The sequence below is a fragment of the Peromyscus maniculatus genome, chromosome 17, assembly GCF_049852395.1.
Source record: "Peromyscus maniculatus bairdii isolate BWxNUB_F1_BW_parent chromosome 17, HU_Pman_BW_mat_3.1, whole genome shotgun sequence".
NCBI lineage: Eukaryota > Metazoa > Chordata > Mammalia > Rodentia > Cricetidae > Peromyscus > Peromyscus maniculatus.
This window is the reverse complement of record NC_134868.1, coordinates 38,237,613-38,257,350: the sequence shown is the minus strand read 5'-3', so window position 1 is coordinate 38,257,350 and position 19,738 is coordinate 38,237,613. Positions and strand designations below refer to the sequence as shown.

General features: G+C 52.6%; 1 protein-coding gene across 1 annotated transcript; it reads left to right on the top strand.

The window, feature by feature from the left end:
* Positions 1-1,949: 1,949 nt before the first annotated feature.
* On the top strand, positions 1,950-16,713 carry Dusp4 (dual specificity phosphatase 4). The gene is made up of 4 exons (XM_006973956.4): positions 1,950-4,478; positions 12,550-12,695; positions 13,914-14,133; positions 15,101-16,713. The coding sequence occupies exons 1-4, from the start codon at positions 4,046-4,048 to the stop codon at positions 15,505-15,507; spliced, it is 1,206 nt and encodes a 401-aa protein (XP_006974018.1). The 5' UTR covers positions 1,950-4,045; the 3' UTR covers positions 15,508-16,713.
* Positions 16,714-19,738: the final 3,025 nt, after the last annotated feature.

The following is a 19,738-nucleotide window of genomic DNA, read 5'->3' as shown; positions in this document are numbered from 1 at the left end:
ATTCTTTTGTTGATTTCTAGGTGTTGAAGTTTCCCAAGGCCTTTGAACTTTGGCTTGAGGGTCAGAGGTGAGCAGAAAGGAAAGGTACCGATTTCAATTCTGTGCTTGTGGGTGTTGTCTAGGGACACATTATGGAGCCGCTCTCCAGCTTGGAGCATGACTTGGCCTCTAGTTCTTGCCAGTATTTTACTATCAGAGCCCACATAGGTTCAGGTAAAAAGGATACTTACTTCCTGTGTAGTTCAGAGTAATGAACAAGGCCCAGGAAGCCAGGGAATCCACTCAGTTATCCGTTGCCATCTTGATTATTTATCTTTTTTTTTTTTTTTTTTTTAAGGTAAGTTTTATTCAGTTACTTTGGGACAGGGCTGTGAGTCAGAGGTTGGCATCAAAACCAGAATAGAAGCCACAGCCTTCTCTGGGGATTCTACTCCGGGCTTCCAATCCCCAGATCACAAAACTTTCTAATTGGAAAGAAAGGTTCTTAAAGCAGCGCAGGGATTTGTTGGCGCCGCCTGACACCGACTAAAAAGGCCGGTCAAAGGGCTGTGTGATGAAAGAGAAGTTGGATTCACGCGTCAAAGTGAAATTTTAAAAGCATTTCCACCCGGAGGTTTACTGCTGAATGTAAATTGGGCAATCCCACCCCAATCCCTGCAGATATTCCTAAACCAATTAACTCTGAAAGGACATTCAAGCGGGTTCCCCCCCCCCCAATGCCTTTGTTTTCAGAAAGATTTTATTGACAAGCTGACTCACGAAGTTCCTGTGTAAACTGACTGTTTCTCACCCCTCAGCCTGCAGGCCAATGGAAGGCCGGTTTTATATCTTCCCTACAGCCGGTATTGGGGTAGACCTCGCCTTGTATTCACCTAACTGTGGACCAAATGGTTCACACGCTTCCATTAAGAAAATTATCTAGGGTGCTCACACAGTATCCGGGTAAACACAACGCTGTCATTTAGAGCTCATTTGCCGACATTCACGCTGCTCAAGGCAATTCCTGAACTGGGGGAAAAGGGATTTTGTTGTTTTATTTAACATCATCGTCTCAACAAAAGCCTCTCTTAGCTTTAATGTTCTAAGTCCGAAGAGGCTGCCCCCCCCCCCCGAAACAGGCGCGCAGGCGCCGGCACGCACACGTGGACACACACACTCACACGCGCCTGCCTACACCCCCTGCGTGTGACTCGCCTACGCGATTTATGGGCTTCTCCGGCACGGATTACTGTCAGGTGCAGAAAGCAGCCCTTTGTCCGGTGGGCATCTCCCCCCCTCCCAACCCGGATTTGACTGTTATTTACGGGCCACGTGAGCACTGGGCCCGGGCCTGGCCGGCGGGGGGAGGGGGCCTTCCCTAGCGCAGGGGAGACAAAGGCTAGCCCAGCGTGGCCAGCGCCACTTGGGGACAAACCCCCCCACTCTCACCCCACTCCTGTAACTCGGGTGGAATCGGCCCAGACCTGGCTCGGACTGAGACTCCTTGGAGAAAGGTTGTGTCAAAGCCTTTGTAAAGCAGTCTCTGTTTCCTTGCTCCGGGAGCTGGGGCCTGCTCCCAGCTGGGATTTGTAAACTGCGGGGAGCCACCCCCAACAAGCGCGAATCTGGCCCCGGGCTGTCGAGGTACCTGGGAAAGGGCCACCCAATGGTGGGCTAGCAAAGGGGGAAGCATGAGATGTCCTCACAGCCCCACTCCCCCACCCCCGCGCAGCTAGAGAAACTGGACCAAGCAGGACCAAGCCCCCTTTGCCCTCCTCACTGGTGCGGCGCGCCCTTGCTGCCCTCCCAGCCAGAGTGACCGGTGTCCCAGACCCTGCTCCAGGCTGCTTGCGTCAGTTTGCTGTTGCGGCTCCTTCCGGAGCCCGGATTAGTGTGATCACGCACTCCAGGCGCCAAAATTTAAGGCGCGATGGGGGGTCACTAAAAAACGTCAACAACAAATTAATCCACATGTAATTTATTTTTTAAACTGACAAAAAAAAATCCACGAACAAAATTAAAAATGTAAGGCAGGAGGAACATTGCAGTGCCATTTTGGAACCCGAGGCAAAATGGAAAGATCTCCACGGATGATCAGCGCCCCACACAGCCCACTGGACCCAGATCCGGGTGTGGGGGACTTCAGAGCGCAGGAGGAATGGAGAGCAGGTAGAAGAAGGCCTTGGAAATGGGTGATGGGGGCTGGAGGTGAGCTCGGGAGAGCCGCTCCGCAGGGAACAAGGCAGCGGGCCAGGAGAAGAGGGCTGAACTGGGCAGGAAGGACCCTGGGGGTTCGGTGGTCCTCTTCGACCCGCGACCTGAAATGGAATACCCGACCTCGCCGCCACCGAGGCCGCGAGCGAACCCCGTAATCCCCTCGTTCGGTGATTAATTCTTGCTAACAAGACTTGGCAAGATCTCGGCAGAATAATTTTTGGCTTCTGGAAGGTCCCCACCGCGTGCGCGCACAAACCCCCGCTCTTGCCAAAAGCAAGCCCTTGGGAAATTAAATGCCTCTGGCAAAGTAAAATCGGGGTGCGGGTACTACGTGACCTGGAAAGAGGGATGGAGAAACTCGAATTGCCTCCCGAGCTTACTAAATTTGCTCAAAAGGTCGGTCTTCGTATGGACACTTTGCAGTATCTTCCTTAAGCACCAAATGTGGACCCTAATAGTCATTTCCTGAGAGGACAGTTCGCGTGTGACTAAGAGGGAGGTGAGGACTCCCCCCACCCCAGCGGAAAACGTCGGGGTATTCTCCCCTCCCCAACCATAGCTAAATAAACATGTTATAGGAAGCTTGGGCCGGAGTGCGGCCCAGTTCTCCAGCATAGGCATACCATTCGGCTAATTAACGCCCCCTCTGGGTTGTAAAGTAACAAACTCCACACTTCTCTTTTGTTACTGGGCTTTGGCGCGAGGGCCTTCCCTTTCATCTTCTAAGAAGTCGGGGTTTGCCCACGTTCCACGGGAAGCTATAAAGCTGATATAATGGGCCAGGATGGAAATCGATCACGCTAATGTATATTAAACCAACGTCTGGGGGGGGGGTGGAATAATAAAAAAACAAAACAAAGCACAACCGGCAGGACCCGAGGAGCCAGTTTCAGTCCGGCCAGAGGAGGTCCCGAGCTCTGCGGAGCGGCAGCCGCAACGCGCTGGGGTCCACTGAGCTGCGGGAGCGAGAGCTAGAAGACTCGGGGTTGGGGGGGGCGGGGAGAGGACATCGCAGAGGCCGAAGACCTCCAAGCCGAGAGCCCAGGCCTGGGTTAGGCCGGCGTCGCCACCCGCTACTATCTCTGCGCGGACGCCGCGCTCCGGGGCTAAGGAAGGACAGGGAGACGCGCCGCAGCTCCATTCACAAAGTCTGGGAGCTGCCGGCTCGCTGGCGGGTCGGAGGCTGCCTCCTTTTTCCTCTAGGTCTCAGTTTTATGAATGGGCCTGGCAGCGAGCACCGAGCGCCCTGTTTACTCCTCTCTTTGTGACGTCGGGTTCCCGTGACTGGGTGCGAGGGGGCCGGCGCTCCATTCACGAGCGGGGGTCGGGGCGGGGCCGGGGCGGGGAGCTCGCCCGGGGGGGCGGGGCCTGGAGAGGTAGTAATGACTCTTCCCTCCCCCGGGAGAGCCGGCGAGCATTAATAAATCTCTAAGCCGAGGACGAAACTCTGGCTGGGGCAGTGCGCGCAGCTCCGGCGGGGTGTTGCGTGGAACGGCGGCGCCCGAGCGGGTGGCTGCAGGAGCAGCCCAGCTAGCAAAAACACACTAGAGGCAGCAAACCGAGGGGAGCCCTCTCTCCCGTAAACACACTCCCCTCCTCGGCCACTTTCCCCGGGGGCCGCGCGCCTTGCCTGCTTTGGAGCCGGAGAAGGCTCGGACTGCTATGTAACGTCGAGAGTGCGGGAGGAGAGGAAGGAAGGGGTGTGGGGGAGAAGAAGAGGCTGGGGCCAAGTTTGGCCACTTCGACAGGCGCCCTCTTAGCCCTCGCCTGCTCCTTCTTGTAGCCTGGTTGGCCTGGGTGCCCTTGGCCTTCCTTCTCCAGCTCCCCAGCTGCTGCGGTTCCCGGCGACATGGTGACGATGGAGGAACTGCGGGAGATGGACTGCAGCGTGCTCAAAAGGCTCATGAACCGAGATGAGAACGGCGGCGGCGCGGGCGGCAGCGGCAGCCACGGCGCCCTGGGGCTGCTGAGCAGCGGCAAGTGCCTGCTGCTGGACTGCAGACCGTTTCTGGCTCACAGCGCGGGCTACATCCGAGGCTCGGTTAACGTGCGCTGCAATACCATCGTGAGGCGGAGGGCCAAGGGCTCCGTGAGCCTGGAGCAGATTCTGCCGGCCGAGGAAGAAGTGCGCGCCCGCCTGCGCTCTGGCCTCTACTCGGCCGTCATCGTCTACGACGAGCGCAGCCCGCGCGCCGAGAGCCTTCGCGAGGACAGCACCGTGTCGCTGGTCGTGCAGGCGCTGCGCCGTAACGCCGAGCGCACAGACATCTGTCTGCTGAAAGGTAAACGTGGGCGCCCGGGCGCGAGCTGATGGGTAGGTGTGTAAGGGACTTGGCGGCCTGCGCTCTGCCGGGCATGGGAAGAAGTACCCGAGTGACTTGGGGCCGCGGGGAGTTCCCGTGCGTGTCAGTGTGCGTGGTTTTGAACCCAAGTCGGGTGGGGGGGCGTGCTGGCGTGTTTCTCCAGTCACCTGCAACCCGCATGCTTCCGGGAGTTAGCCGTGTTTGTTTACAAGAACGGTTCTGGCCTGGGTGCTGGGCTGGCAGCGATTTCCTCTGCTCAGCCCAGCTTCGAGGGCTGAGAACGCGCTCCTAAGTCCCACAGGGACAAGAGAGGCCTGTTGGTTCGGTGTGACCCCCGAGAACCCTAGAGAGGAGTGAAGGGAGGTGAACGCCGAGGTGGGAATCTGCCTCGAGAGTTCGTGCACAATCCTGCCTTTGGTAAATGCAGGAAGGAGAATTGGGTTGCAGATCTCGGGAACGTTATCTCGTGTCTCTCGCTGCCCCAACTCAGCTTTTCTGGAAGTCGGCCAACTCCTCCTGCCCTGGGCTAGACCTAGGTTCCTGGAGCAGAGAGGCTGGAGTGTAGTTTCGGGGGACGCCAGGCAGAACCGCGCCTCCCCTTGCTAATCCCGGCAGCGGAGAATTACCACCTTTTGTTCACACACCATTTTCGACTCTGCTGGCGGCGCGTGCCTGGTTGAAGCGAACCCTGGCCTCAATAGGCGGCCGGAGAGAAGGTGGTCTGTCAAATTGAGGAGTCAGACACCCCCCCCCCCCCAAAAAAAAGATCGCACACTGTCCCAAGTCGCTGGAGAAAGGGACCGGTGGCTCGCCGCACCTGCTAGCCCGGCGGCAGTGCGGGCCTGGGGCTGCGGAACGGGCGGCGAGCGCGGGGGTCGGGCGCCCCCTGCCGCGCTGCGCCCCTACCTCCGGCCGCCGCATTCCGCGCATTCTTTCGCACGGGGTCGGGTCTTCGCTTTTGAACCCCGGAGGTATTTCGGATCCCCGCCTTCCGAGAGCCGCCCCTTTCCCCGGTCGCGGCTCTTCGTCCCCTCTTCTAGACTTTTCCTCTCGGAATCGCTCCACCGCAAGGAAGGGGAGGCCGGGGGAGAAAGCTTTTCGGAAAAGCACCGGGGAGCGGCTGGGGTGCGGGCGAGCGGGGCTGGCCCGGCGGAACAGCGGGGGGCTTTGTTCTCCGCAGTTGTTTCCTGACCATTTGACCCGTCAGCTGCTGGGGAAACGCTGCTGTTGACCCGAGGCTGAACTGCTAAGGCGATTTTGCTGACTTTTCTTTCTTTTTCCGCGAGGGCCGCCTTTGGCTCCTCCAGGCTAGTCCTAGTCTCTCAGCCTTCGCCTTAAAGCGTTTTAGGAGCGACTGCCGGAAGGCTCGTCCCGGATCAGCAGTCCGAGCCGAGCCCCACGCGGTACCCGGGAGCCCCGGGTCAGGCGCAGGTCCCGTGCCCTCCCTCGGCGGGGTCCTACTTGGACCCCAGGCTGCGGGTCTGTGCTATTGTTCCCGCCTGCCGGCTCTCCCCGGATCCAGATCGCGAGGGTGGGAGAGGTGAAATTGTGTTGGGGTTGAAGGTACCCTGGGGGAGCCTAGGCTGTTCTCGGTTCCTCAGCCCTTGGAGACAGAGAGCCGGGGCGATGCCTTTCTACTCTGGCTTTGGAAGCAACTAAGCCCCACGTGGAGTCAGGGATTGTTTTGTTTTTCTTCCTGGAAGAAATCCGGAGGGGACCGCCCTGGAGCGGCAGCTGTGGGCCTTCGCCCTGAGCCCTTTAAGGCTTCCTTCCGGGGCGCAGGCTCCCGGACCTGGCGCCTAGGAAGGGAAGCATATTTTTAAGGTTAAATCTCATGGCTCGCGGCGCTCTACCGGCCCTGATTCGGATCCGGAGACCGGGAGGCCAGACCAGTTCTGAGAAACGCTTCAGGGCAAATATTGACGTAAAGACCGGCCGGACAGGTGGCCTCTGGGCAAAATGACAGTCCCCTCCCTAATGGGTGGCCAGAAGCCTGGCCCACAGAAAGACATTTCCTTCAAGCGGGACTTGACTGATCTCTGTGCCTTCCCACCTCCTTGTCGTCTGCCCTTATGGGCAGGGTGGATCACCCCTTGCCCCTCAAAAGCCAAAGGCCACTTCCTAGTCCTCTGAGGTAGCCACGGCCTGGACTGCTCTGTTTTCATCTGTTTGGGAACAGCTGCTACCCCAACTTCACCACCACCCCTAGCTAAAAGTTCAACATGCTGCCCTTGGGAGCAAGAGCCTAAAATGAGGGTGGGGGTGGGGGTGGAATATTTGTTGCTTGCTCTGTAGAGGTAACCGAACATCTGTCGGCCAGCCTTAGTTTTATGTCGACGTACATACTGAGCCACAAGCTAGTCCCTTCTCTCTGCCAGCTGTTGACCGGCCTTGGTAGAGAGGGCAGCAAGAAAATGTCCGTTGTAGGAAGGAGCAGTTATGGGAACACACACACACACGGGGTTGGGGGGGCGCCGCTTGGAAGATGAGGCTTGGTGAGAGAGAATCATGGCTCAGAGACCCGATATGAAGCTGGGTAGGTTTGTTCTTAGTTATCAAAGGGGGTAATTTGGCTCATCTGGGCAATCAGGGCCTCCTTCTGCTGCTGGTGGAGTGTGCGGGCAGACAGTGGGAGACATGGTGGGTGCCTGCCATCCCTGGGGAGACAAAACAACAGTTTCCGAAATGATGTCCTTCCTGGCCTAAGCAATCGATCAATTTGTCGTGGTCCCCCCCACCCAACCCCCACCTTCCCCCCAATCCCTAGTTAGTTAGTTGGCTTTAAAAGAAACCTCAGTTTTCCTATTTATTTTGGTCACTTAAAAAGGATGATTGGTTACTTTTTGTCAGTAGTTAACAGTGGCTTTTCACAAGCAAGATTGCTTAAAAGCAGGCATTAAACTTCATTGAAGTGTTGTTAGTCTTGTGCATTTGCTGTTAGCGATCAAGTTTTGCTAAAAGCAGTTAACTAGAATCTGTTGTTTCCTTTTTGCTAATAAAAATCACGGGGGAGCACTTACTTAAAAATCCTGTAAGGCATTTTAGGGACAGTTTCTAAAACTTTTGTTTTTCAGATTTTTATCTCGGTATACCTCTTTCTGATTCTCCCCCTCCGTAAATGTTTAGGTTGGAGTTTTAGAAAGCCTGGCTTTTAAAAGACAAAAGAAATTTCTTACCCTAATAGTAATGATTCTTTACTACGCTAGTACCCTCAATGACACATTCATTCATCTATTATACACACACACACACACACACACACACACACACACACACACACACACGCTGATTTTAGCCTGGTATGGTGAGTGCCTATGATCTATGATTTTGGTAACCTGAGGCCGAGGCAACTGGATTACGAATTTCTTGACCAGCCTGCTCCACACACGGGACAGATCTTCTTTGAACAATTCCATCTTTCCTCCCCTCCAGAATTTATCTCGTGACCTCAGTTCTTATTCAGACCTCATTGCAAAGTTATCCAGGGGTCTGTTTTGAGCAACTGGGGGATAGGTCATCCAGACATTCTGCTTTTCTCTCTTGGTTAAAACTCGCCTGCTCTCAGGTCTTTGACCTGATCCTGACTTGAGTGGGGGAGGGAGAGGAGGGAGCGGGGAGGGGAGGGAGGGGCTGCCGATCATCCAGGACCTCTGCTGGTGCCCTGCTTGTCTCTTCTGCTTCCCCAGTGTCCTCTGGGGCATAGCTCAGGGGCTTGCCTACCTGTCCCAGAGGGAGAATGACTGGCCTTTTCTGTTTGTAAGTATAACACAATGTCCCAGAGAGGAAAAGATGGGGGAGTGTTAGAATTATAAAACTGATAGGACTTAAGCAAGAATTCCAAGCCTCAGTGGCACTGGCTACACAGCACACATGACTTCAGGTGAGCTGGATGTTTGCAGCCAACAAAAGTTAACTAAAGACAGGCAGAGGTGTCCATGAGTTTCTCCTTGATGCTTTTGGTTTTTGTGAGACAGGGTTTCTCTGTGTAGTTTTGGTGCCTGTCCTGGAACTCACTCTGTAGCCCAGGCTGGCCTCAAACTCACAGAGATCCGCCTGGCTCTGCCTCCCAAGTGCTGGGATTAAAGGTGTGTGCCACCATCGCCCGGCTCTCCTGGATTCTTAAGCTCATCAGAGCTTCTTATCTTGTAGGAAGGGTTAGTCCTTAAAGAGCCAAGAAATTCCTTTAGACACTCAGAACCCGCAAAAGGGGAGAGCAATTTTCCTTCCTGAGAGAGTTCCTGGCAGAGGGAACATGGCCGGAAGACAAGTCGCTCTGTCACAGGCCAGCCTGCTGGACGGAGCAGATAGTGTGGGAGGACAGGGAAGGGCTGCAGGGAAGAGCTATCTCTCAAGCGAGGCCTCAGGGGGTTCAGCCAGCTGGCCTGGCAAGGACAGGCTCTCTGAATTGGGAACCACAAGGTCAGAAGGCCACATCGGTAGGGATAGCCTGAAGACTGCCCGGTTAAAGTGAGGTTCCCAAAGGCACATGACCTTGAGACAACCTAGACTTCCCTTCTGGGCCAGAGCAAGAGGGGGGGGGGGGGCTCAGGTGGTGTTCTGAATATTGATTGACAGGATGATAGGAAAAAGTGGCAGCCTCATTAAGATCCACGGCCGGAGTTGGCACCACGGCCACTCCCCTCAAGGAACCCTGTTATGGTGGTATTACCAGCACCCGTCAGCTGGCCCTTATAAAGCACTTTCATGTGTATTAGCTCCATTTCTGCCGAGCCCGGCAGCCAACTAGAGCGGCGAATTTATGGCTAGGAGGTCCTTGTGTTCATGATTTATCCTCTGAAATGCTTGCTATGAGTGTGAAAGAATTAGGAAGGCCATGGGGCTAACTCAAACAAGCCCTGTGGAGGCCATGCCTAATTCTCCATTCCTGATTTACAGGTTGAAAGATAATAAGCAGGGGACATAAGTTCTTTATTTGATTTTTTTTCCCCCCTCAGTGCTAGGAACCAACCTGTTATTTCACATGTGCTTAGTAAGCACCCCGCCACTGAACTACACCACACCCCCAGCCTTAGGAAGTATACTCCTTAAATAAAGACCTTTAAGACATCTGTGAGGCAATTACATTCAACAGGACACAGGAAAAACAGGTTGAAATTCGTTGGCATATGTTAGGAAATTTTATTCAGCAGATGCCCAATGCTTCAGTGATGGCCAGACTGACTGGGTATATACCATCATGCTCGGCTTCCACTTTCTGTGGATGTGTGCAGGAGCTGTGGGAAAGGAAAGCCTGGCCCTTTTGGGTATGGTGGAGTCAGTTTTGGGTAAAATTGGCTCTTTACTACAAAGAGTGGCCATATGGTACTTGTACGAAGATGGGGTTCTCTAGGAGCCTGGCGGGAAAATGTTTTCAGACTTCTTTCCCTGCACACTGTAAGACATACCACTGCTCTGGGGATGGTGGCTCATATATGTAATCCCAGCACTTGGGGAGTGGGAAGTCTGAGGCAGGAAGGTTGCCATGAGTTTGAGACCAGCCTGGGCTACAGAGTGGGACCCTGTCCCAATAAAACCAGAGCCATTAAATTTACGTCATGATCAAGAAAAGAGGGTTACATGTACCCTGGTGGACATTCCATAAACTGACACACTTTAAAAATGCAGCACATTCTGCTACTCAAGTTTTGCTTCTTTGAAGTGTGGATGGTTTTCTGTAATGCTCACCGGAAACACCTGGGTCTTGTCTGGGCCAGGAGCAAAGGTGTTAGCACTAAGTACTCTTTTGGATCTCTTGTGTGTACGTGAGAAGTCTTAGAGCCCATCTGGGGTAGGCAGCAGAGTTCCCAAGGGAAAAAAGCCAGTGCGAATGGACAGCAAAGGCTCCTTCCTGATAAGTTTGGCATTAAGGATGGCCCCTGTCCTAAACCTTCCCAGGTGGTTTCCTTGTCTGTTCTATGTGTAACCCTGGAGTTCTTCATGCTTTCAACAGGACCGCTTGGCACATAGGATGTGTACCCCTTGTTTGGAGTATCCAGTTTTTAGGAATTCAGGTGTCATCCAAAAGGCTTAACAGGCATGGCCACGGGAGGCAAGGACTTAACGGTTTCTTCCTCCTGGGAAGCGATAACTCACTTGGACTTGCCCTTTTTCTGCCCACAGCTCTCCAAAGCCAGCAGCTCCTCTCCCAAGGTGCCCCTGCCAGGCAGGCAAATGCGTGTGCCACAGTAACTTCCTGCCGGGGGAGATTAGTAATCACTTCTTACTGACTCGAAGCGGGAGGCCAGGACAGGTTAGAGGATGGCCGGTAGCCGTGTGCACAGCAGATGTGACCTGTCTGCAGAGCCTGTATCCTTTCTGGATCTTCAGGCTGGCCGGGCCCTGTACCCTTTCCATGGTTGGGAGTGACATCTGGAGGGGCCTGCTATTCAGCCCTGGGATCTGGGTTCCAGCGGGCAGCCCCACCCTTGATTATTAGGTGAGGCTGGCCGAGCCTGTCTACTGGGTGGGAAGCTTTTTGCCAGGAACCATTGGTAACTTCACTCTTTAAAAAATAATATTTTTTTGATTGCTTAAATGGATGTCAATCGACAAAGAGATCGTTAACTTGGAAGTCTTAACAGAAGTACACAGAGGGGCAAATGGACTTTATTAATGGAGGTGTTCAGTCAGTCTCCTTTCCCTAATGGGGGCCATGGCAGAGACCAAGGGCCTTTGGTGACAGACCTCAGATTCTCATCTCTGCTGCTTCTGGGTTACTACTTTAAGATAAAGGGTTTCTGATGGGAGGGGGAGGGTGCCCTGCGTCTTGGGTGCTATGGCCACCGAGGCCACCAGCACATTCTTGGCTGGCAGTAAGTGGCAGGTCTGCAGGCTTCCCACTTTGGAGGCTGGCCACTGTGACTCAGCAGGAAGAACTCTGACCACAGAGATGTCCTTTTATATCCGGAGGGAGCGAGCAGAGGGCCAGCCAGAGCCTCCGGTCAGAGAGGAAAAAAAAAAAAAATGGGTGCCCTGCTTCTGAAACCCTTGTGATGTGGCTGAGAGAGTTCTCCTTTCTCTCTGAAGCAGCAGGAAGCAGTTTTCTAGGGTTGGAATTTAGGAGCCAAGCATTTGACTACCCGGTCACATGTCAGCCCATGGGTGGTAGTCGATGTCAACAGCTGGAGGACATAATGCCAGAGGTGCCTTCCGGCAGGGCCAGGCACAGGGTAGGAGCTAACCACTGTGTGACCACCTACCTCTCAGCCAGTTGTATGGGTCTGTCCCGACATGCAGGCTGTATTGAAGTGGTATAATTTCTGGTCCTGGAGGTCACTAGAACATAAGAGCTGCATTTTGGTCTAACCTACGCCTGCCCCCAGGCTCTTGTGGGACAGCACCCGCCCTGTCCCAGATAACTGGTGCTATTTTTTTTTTTTTTAAATTACAAAACCCTTCCTTCTGCAGAAGATGCGCCGATAAACTTTGCAGGCTTCATCCACACTCGGGTCAGAAAAATCCTTTCTTGCCCCTAACCTGTGTAGCAGAGGCGGTTTGTGTGATGGAAGCGAGTTTCCTTTTGTTCCTGGCCCTTTTGGTAGAGACAGCGCAGTTGGTATCTGCTCCGACTCTGAGGAGACTCAGAAGGGCTCGTGTCAAGTTATTTTTAGTCGCTCCCCCCCCCCCCGCCCCCATTCCTTCTCACATCAGGAAGGGCTGACGCTGGTGATACCAGATGGGAATCCTCACCCAGGCAGGGCACCGCTGGCTGTCCGCCTAAGTGTTCATGGGTCCCTCGTTGTACGTGGTACTCTAGAAAATCCCTCCGTCATATCGTTGTGCATCTTCCTTTGTGTTTTTTTTTTAATCTCAAATTGAAGGCTCTGTCCATAATGCATTAACGAAATCCCCAACATCCTTCCACCCTCCATATTTTTATGGTCCTCTGACCAAACAAACCGCTTTGAGAAAGGCTCTGCAGCCGTTATCTCTAGACCCACAGCGCCACCTAGTGGCACACACCGAGCCAACAGCTCTCCTTGGTCTTCCTCACTTCCTAAATAAAGGCCCCCGTGGCTCCACTAACCGGAACCACTTTTCTCCTTTAAAGGTGGCTACGAGAGGTTTTCTTCTGAGTACCCAGAATTCTGCTCCAAAACCAAGACCCTGGCAGCCATCCCACCACCTGCGCCCCCTAGTGCCACTGAGTCCTTGGACCTGGGCTGCAGCTCCTGCGGGACCCCACTACACGACCAGGTAGGTGTAGTGGGACCCTGGGCAGAGTTCAAGACAGGCCGGGCAGGAGAACATGAAGGAACTTTCTTAGGAGAGTTCTGAGTTTCAAGCTTCAAACACAACTCCTTGATTTGAAGACAGCATGGCGAACCCCGAGTATCGTGGTGGGATTCTAGGTCAGGTGTATTTATTGCTAGGAATTCTTTCTCTCTCTCTCTCTCTCTCTCTCTCTCTCTCTCTCTCTCTCTCTCTCTCTCTCTCTCTCTCTCTCATTATCTCTAGTTAAGAAAAAAAGACACTTCTGGTTTAGCCTCTATTTTGGTTTGGTTTGGTTTGGAGACAGGGTCTCCCTTTGTAGCCCAGGCTACCTTTGAAATTATTATTGTGCTCCAGCTCCCTGGGACTGGGATTATAGGCAGGTACCCAGCATGTCTGGCTTCTAGACCCCAGAGGTATGAGTTGGACAAGAGGAAAGGGCTACTTGGACCCATCTTAGAGGGATCTTGAGAATATTCTGGAAAAGATGAGGCCTTGGGATAATTGCTGGGCTCCCATGATAGCCAGGCTCTCCCTCATTTACCAGCAAGTTATAAAATACCGGTGGACTCAGAGTGCCAGCCTTGCTCCTGAAAAAAGTCAGCTTGGGCCATTTCACTTCCTTCAAGCCCATGCCCATCCACCCTCCAGTCAGATGGAGTGCCAGCCTTGCTCCTAAAAAAAGTCAGCTTGGGCCATTTCACTTCCTTCAAGCCCATGCCCATCCACCCTCCAGTCAGATGGAGTCCACCATTTCTGCCCATAAACCTTACCATGTGTTTAGGGCATCGCACCTGCCATGATCTCTCTCCTCTTATCTGAGACATCTCGTCTCTGATAGGCTAATTGTAAACACAACAGCCCAAACAGATCCCTAAACCCATGACACAATGGCTCCAATGATCTATTAGCAGGGTAAACTCCCAGTGTGGCTGAGTGTGCCGTACACACGGTCAATGTATTGCCTCAGTTGTCATGGGAAGCAGGGTGGTGCGGACTTGACCATACCTTGCCCACTGGAGTCCCGCTGAACCCAGGCCGGTAAGGAAGAGCCAGAAAAGCTCTACCTATTATCAGGTTTCTTCCCCAGGCCCTAGGAAGTCCTGTGGGTTGTCTTACTGTTTCTAGAGCTCCAGTACTTCAGCCATCGTCCTGGTTGCGGGACGTGTTTTACTGAGGTCTTCTTTATGTTTCTCTTTGCAGGGGGGTCCCGTGGAGATCCTCCCTTTCCTCTACCTCGGCAGTGCCTACCATGCTGCCCGCAGAGACATGCTTGACGCCCTGGGGATCACGGCCCTGCTCAATGTCTCCTCGGACTGTCCCAACCACTTTGAAGGACATTTCCAGTACAAGTGCATCCCCGTAGAAGATAACCACAAGGCTGATATCAGCTCCTGGTTCATGGAAGCCATCGAGTACATCGGTAGGCTGCCCAGCCCGCCCTCAGGGTAGGGAGGGGGAACCCCAGGGAACGGCGGGTGGGGACTTCAGGTATTACATGCAGGCTAGGGCAGTCCCCTTGTATTGCCGCCATTGCGCTCACCAATTATTGGATACAAAGCAACTTAAGGGAGGAAAGGACTCCGGCTTGCAGTTTAAGAAGGGCGTAGTCCATCACAGCGGGGACGACCTGGTGCCAGGAGAGTATGAAGCTGTCCCATGACACCGGCAGTCAGGAAGTAGAGAGCATGAGAAGTAGGGTCAGGTTCTCAGACCTCAAGGCCCGCCCCTAGTTCGCCCATTTTTTTTCAGCATGGCCACCCCTTCCAGGAGGCTTCAGGGCACAACCAGCGGCGCTCAGTACATGAGCCCGTGGGGATTCCAACCCAGTATACCAGCCTTCGTGTGTGGTGGGGATCGGAAGCCATTACCCATGCCCGGTCACCCCGTTGCATGCAAATGTGTGCAAAGTAAAGACTTTTGTGTGGAGAGGGAGACGAAAGGAGCTTTGAGTCACTCTTCCCTTTCACCTAACTGGCGCTGCCATGGGACTTCCCTGGTTTTCCAGACAGGGTTTCTCTGTGTCGTTTTGGTGCCTGTCCTGGATCTCGCTCTGTAGCCCAGGCTGGCCTCGAACTCACAGAGATCCGCCTGGCTCTGCCTCCCGAGTGCTGGGATTAAAGGCATGAGCCGCCACCACCGCCCGACTGGGTGTGTGCTTTAAAAACACGTTTTATTGTTGTTGAGCCTGGAAAATACTATAGAATGAATGGGCTGGTCCTCAGTCTAGCTAGCGCGGCTGCCCCTTTCCCTAGGAGCGCCCCTCATCCTTCGGTCCATCTTGTCTTCCCCACTCCCATGTCTTAGCTTCTGCCACACATGCGCTGCCAGTGGTGGTGCCTGAAGTCTGCCAAGGGCCCTAACCGTGTCACGCTCGCTCTCTGCCCCAGATGCCGTGAAGGACTGCCGCGGGCGAGTGCTGGTTCACTGCCAGGCGGGCATCTCCAGGTCAGCCACCATCTGCCTGGCCTACCTGATGATGAAGAAACGCGTGAGGCTGGAGGAAGCCTTCGAGTTCGTCAAGCAGCGCCGGAGCATCATCTCGCCCAACTTCAGCTTCATGGGGCAGCTGCTGCAGTTCGAATCCCAGGTGCTCACCACCACCACCACCACCACGTCGTCGTCGTGCGCGGCGGAGGCGGCCAGCCCTTCGGGGCCCCTGCGGGAGAGGGGCAAGGCCACGCCCACGCCCACCTCCCAGTTCGTCTTCAGCTTCCCCGTGTCTGTGGGTGTGCACTCGGCCCCCAGTAGCCTGCCCTACCTGCACAGCCCCATCACCACGTCCCCCAGCTGTTAGGGCTAGCCTCGGGAACACTAAGTCGTCCAGGGTTGGCACCCCCACCCCCACCCTCAGCCAGGGTTGGACAAGCCACACCGTGGGCAGTTAAGTAGGGACTGACCAGTGGGGTGGGGGGGCCAAGTGACCACGCTCCGTCCTCATCCATTTCTCCTTGGCTAACCAACCACAGGGCCAGCTAGAATGGCAATAACGACTTCAAATACACCTTAAAAGCAAACACAACACTCCAACCTAGAGCAATAACGGCAGCGTCCGCGGCCAGGGAAGACTGGTTTATGTGTCGGTTTTACTTTGCAGATAGATATTTACCTCATTTTTTTTTTTTTTTTTTTTTTTTTTAAAGCAGTAAGGCTTGAAGTTATGAAGCCCACAGATCCTGGCAAATGTGCTCAACCAGTTTTATTAAGTAGAGAGGGAAATAGGAGGAAACAAGTTTTTTTTTTGCCGGAAGTGCCTGGCTGTGCGCTCGTTCTAATACTGTCTTCATAGGAATTTTGTGCTAGATACTTCTAGGCCACAGTATTCACTTCTGATTAGTCGTCAACTGAATATTTATGCTGAATGAGAACTTCTTTTAAGATGTGTGAGCAGGAGCCTGGTGATGTGGATTTGGAATGTATTTCTGTCGAGGTCACACAGTAGAGCACAGAAACGCTCAGGCAATGAGAGGGTGAGTGGTGTCTGGGTTCAACATGGTCGCCCATCCTGCATATTGTCACCAAGAAACAAGCAGGGTGATATGCAAGGAAAAAGGGTCTGTGGTTGGTCACTTTGACAGCTGGTTCCTGGGCACACTGACCCAGGCACCCAAGCTCTTCTCTCCAGTGACCCATTTGGTGGTGGCTAGAGCGTTTTCTTCCAGCTTGCCTAGGATTTGGATATTGTCTGTGACAAATGCCATATTTTAAGAGGTGCTCCTGGAAAACTGGGTGCCATTCAGATTTTCCTACAGTGAGTCATTTGGTGAGGGCCCCTGCCCCCATCAAAGCCAGCTCACTAAAGATGAACTAAACAAACAAACAAAAAATGAATCCTTTTGTAAAGTTGAAGTGTACCAGCCTCTCTCTCTTGGATAAATTGGAGTTTTCAGTTTTAGGCATTTACTGGAAGTATACCAAGAAATTCTTGTTATTAAATCCCTGTTTGACAAGTGAATACTTACTTTCAAAAGCCCTCTTGAATAAAAAGATGTGTTGGCCATGACCCGGGGCTCCTCAAAGTATGGAAGGGTGAGGGCCGGCTGCCGGCTCCTGTGAAATGCATCCTGGGTGACTTAGCTATTTTGGATTCTGACTGGGTTAAGGCCGTGTTTAAGGAGCCTTTCCAAATGGAGGAGTAGCTTTGGAAGAGTAAGTGTGTGTTCTTTGGGGAAGGCTTGGGTGGGGGAGGGGACGTGTTCCATCTGTAGTCCTGGGGAAACAGTAGTGTGGGGTGCCAGATTAGAGGTCACTGAAGACACGGCAGGAACGAGAGCATGGTTTCTCCCCCCTTGTGAGAGTCTAGATCTCTGTGAACACTCTTGATCACACAAAAATAACTTCAAGCCTCAATGTCACAATCCCGGTGGAATGCTCTTTTCTCATCCAGCATCCCAGCTAGCCCGGGTTCATAACCTTTCCTTCTGTGAACTCTGAACCTGTGTTGGCATGACTTGTATTGGTGGCCGGTGTCTGCCTCTGGGTGAGTCTGGAGTCCTCACTTCTGTTTGTAGAAAAAGGAGGGGTGCCCTGCTTCCCTGACGCTGCTGCTTGGCTGAAGGTATGAAGGGGCCGAGCTCCCCGATGGTTGACCTACCAGAGATGGTGGACCCCAGTGGGATGGTCCCACATTTTCTCCTGCTTCCTGGTGGCCGCTTCAGGTTTGCTGAAGGATTAGATTAGATGAGTTCTATAGCTAGACAAGTCCTGGGTTCCAAGAATGTCAGGGCTTCTGGGGGGCAGATAGGTAGCTTTTAGACTACGTTCACTTTTTATATGAGTGTGTTTGCCAAATGTGGCCTAGTTCCCAGACTGGATCCCAACCACACAGGCAGTGGGAGCTGCAGATGTCTGTCCCCTGCTTCCTAATTCAAGCCTTCTACGACAATGTCAAGGGGCTATTTATAAAGTCATTTTCTTTGTACTTGATAACAGCATGAGACCCAGAACTCTTAGAAAGAAAATAGGACATTGGTTTGATTGAAAAAAAAAAGGGAGGGGACCTTAAAAAACTGTTATTCTCTCCCCAGCAGCCTCTTTGATGGCTTGGAATAGCTCTAATGAAGACCCTGCCCCAGGGTCATTCCATATGGTTGGTTTCAAAAGACAGCATCCCGTCCATGAACTGATTTCCGGTGATGGGGCATTTTTGGAATGGCAGAAAGCCACTGAGTATTGGTCAGAATGAGGAACACACCCAGTTCTCCCCAGGGGTCTTGTCTCACCCATGGGTATTGGTAGGGGAGTCTGAAGGTTGAAGCCCAGGTGAGCAGGTGGCTAGCAGCTCTCAGCTTCCGTCTCTCTGAGACCTCTGCTTGGCTTTCAGTCAGGCTGGGGAAGCCATGGGAAGTGACTTGGGAGAGTCCTTGGGAAGGTGGGAAGAGGGAGGGAAGATTGGGGGTTAATCCCAAGGGGAAGGGACTGGGCCATGGACAGGAAGCCGGTGGTAACGATACAATAGTTATTGGTTGTCCATCATAGTCACCTGGGCAAGCTTTAAAATCCTCATATTCATGTGACCCTGACCAAATAAACCAGGACTCGCGTGGGTGGGACCCAGGCACCAACATGTTAACAGTGTTCCTAAGTGCTTTCCATGTGCAGCCAAGTTTTGGAGATGCCTTTGCTTCCGGATGGTGAAATTCCCACAGAGGTGAAACAGGAGCTCCAGCTGTCCCACTCCCCACAGCTGGCTGAGGGATGAGGTGGTTTCTTTGGGGGAGCCCGAGTGGGAACCAATTTGCGGAGCACTGTGAGTGGGCTCAATATAGTGTCTGGGTGTTGATGTATTCCCGTAAACTTTGTCTCCATCGAGGAAGATGGAGAAAGTCTGTGTCTGTTTGGAAGTCCTTCCAGTGCCCTGCCCCGTAGAGCTCATGAATCATCCAAAAGACTTCAGAAAGATAACAATGCAATACCTGTAATTTGTGTAAATAGCCCATCTTTCTGAGTGGTGTCATTTCTACATTTGATATGCCTGTATTTCTGTAGGATGTACATAGTTTAGGGGAATTTTTGTTTTTTAGAAGAGTCCAACATGTCTGTTTTTATTTATTGCTTGAAAAAGATCATTTGAAGAAAAAATAAATACATTTTCAACCATTTCTGCTTTTGTGGACTTTCATTGGCATGCATCCTGCTGTTAGAACTTGGAAGGGGAGGAAGGACGTGGGACCTCAAGTGATCACAGCAGTCACAGAGAGGGCTGGTCACTAGCAAGTCAGAAAGGTCCAGTGCTAAGTGACAGCGCGTCTCTCTCCCAAGGACCTTCTTTAGGGAGTGTAGGAGGCGATGGTTAGGATGGCTCAGTGGAAGAGGCCAGTGTTGGCACGAAGACACCAGCATAGAGTTACAATACAAGGGTGGGTAAGGGATTAGTACACAAGGAGGCGCAAAGGATCTGAGTGGCTTCGTAGTCTGCCAGAACTATAGAAATCAGCGGCTGTGTGTCAAGGCTAGAGTGGAAAAGTAAGTTAATGGCTGTGTAAAGCATGGTGGTGGAAGATGATCCACGCATCATTTTTATCCGATTCCATTGGGGTGGCTTTCCCAAATTGCAAACTAAATAGTAAAAATACTTTCCCACCGTCTAACAATTATTTAACATCCTAGAAATGGTCAAGTAAAATTCAGCTATAAGATTGTGAAAAAAATTAAGTCCCTTTCCTATACAGAAATATCAAGTGACACAAAATCAAAAACAAGATCCACTTTACAGTGGCAATTTAGAGATAAAACACCTACAATAAACTATTAGGAACAGGCAAGAGGTACATAATGGACAAGAGATAACATGCTTGTGGAAAACAGCACCTACAATGTTCATGGATAAGAAGAGCTAGCAACAATTTATAAAGTAACATGATTGACTCAATCCATCAGCAGGATTTGGGGAAGAACATATTTCCTTCAGAAGAATAAATTTGGAAACAACTCCAGGGAGGGGATCAGGTAGGTAGGCTGTCCTGAGTCTGTTTTTTCCACTGTTCTGGCAGTACACAGAACGGACACATCTACATCCCTGTGATACT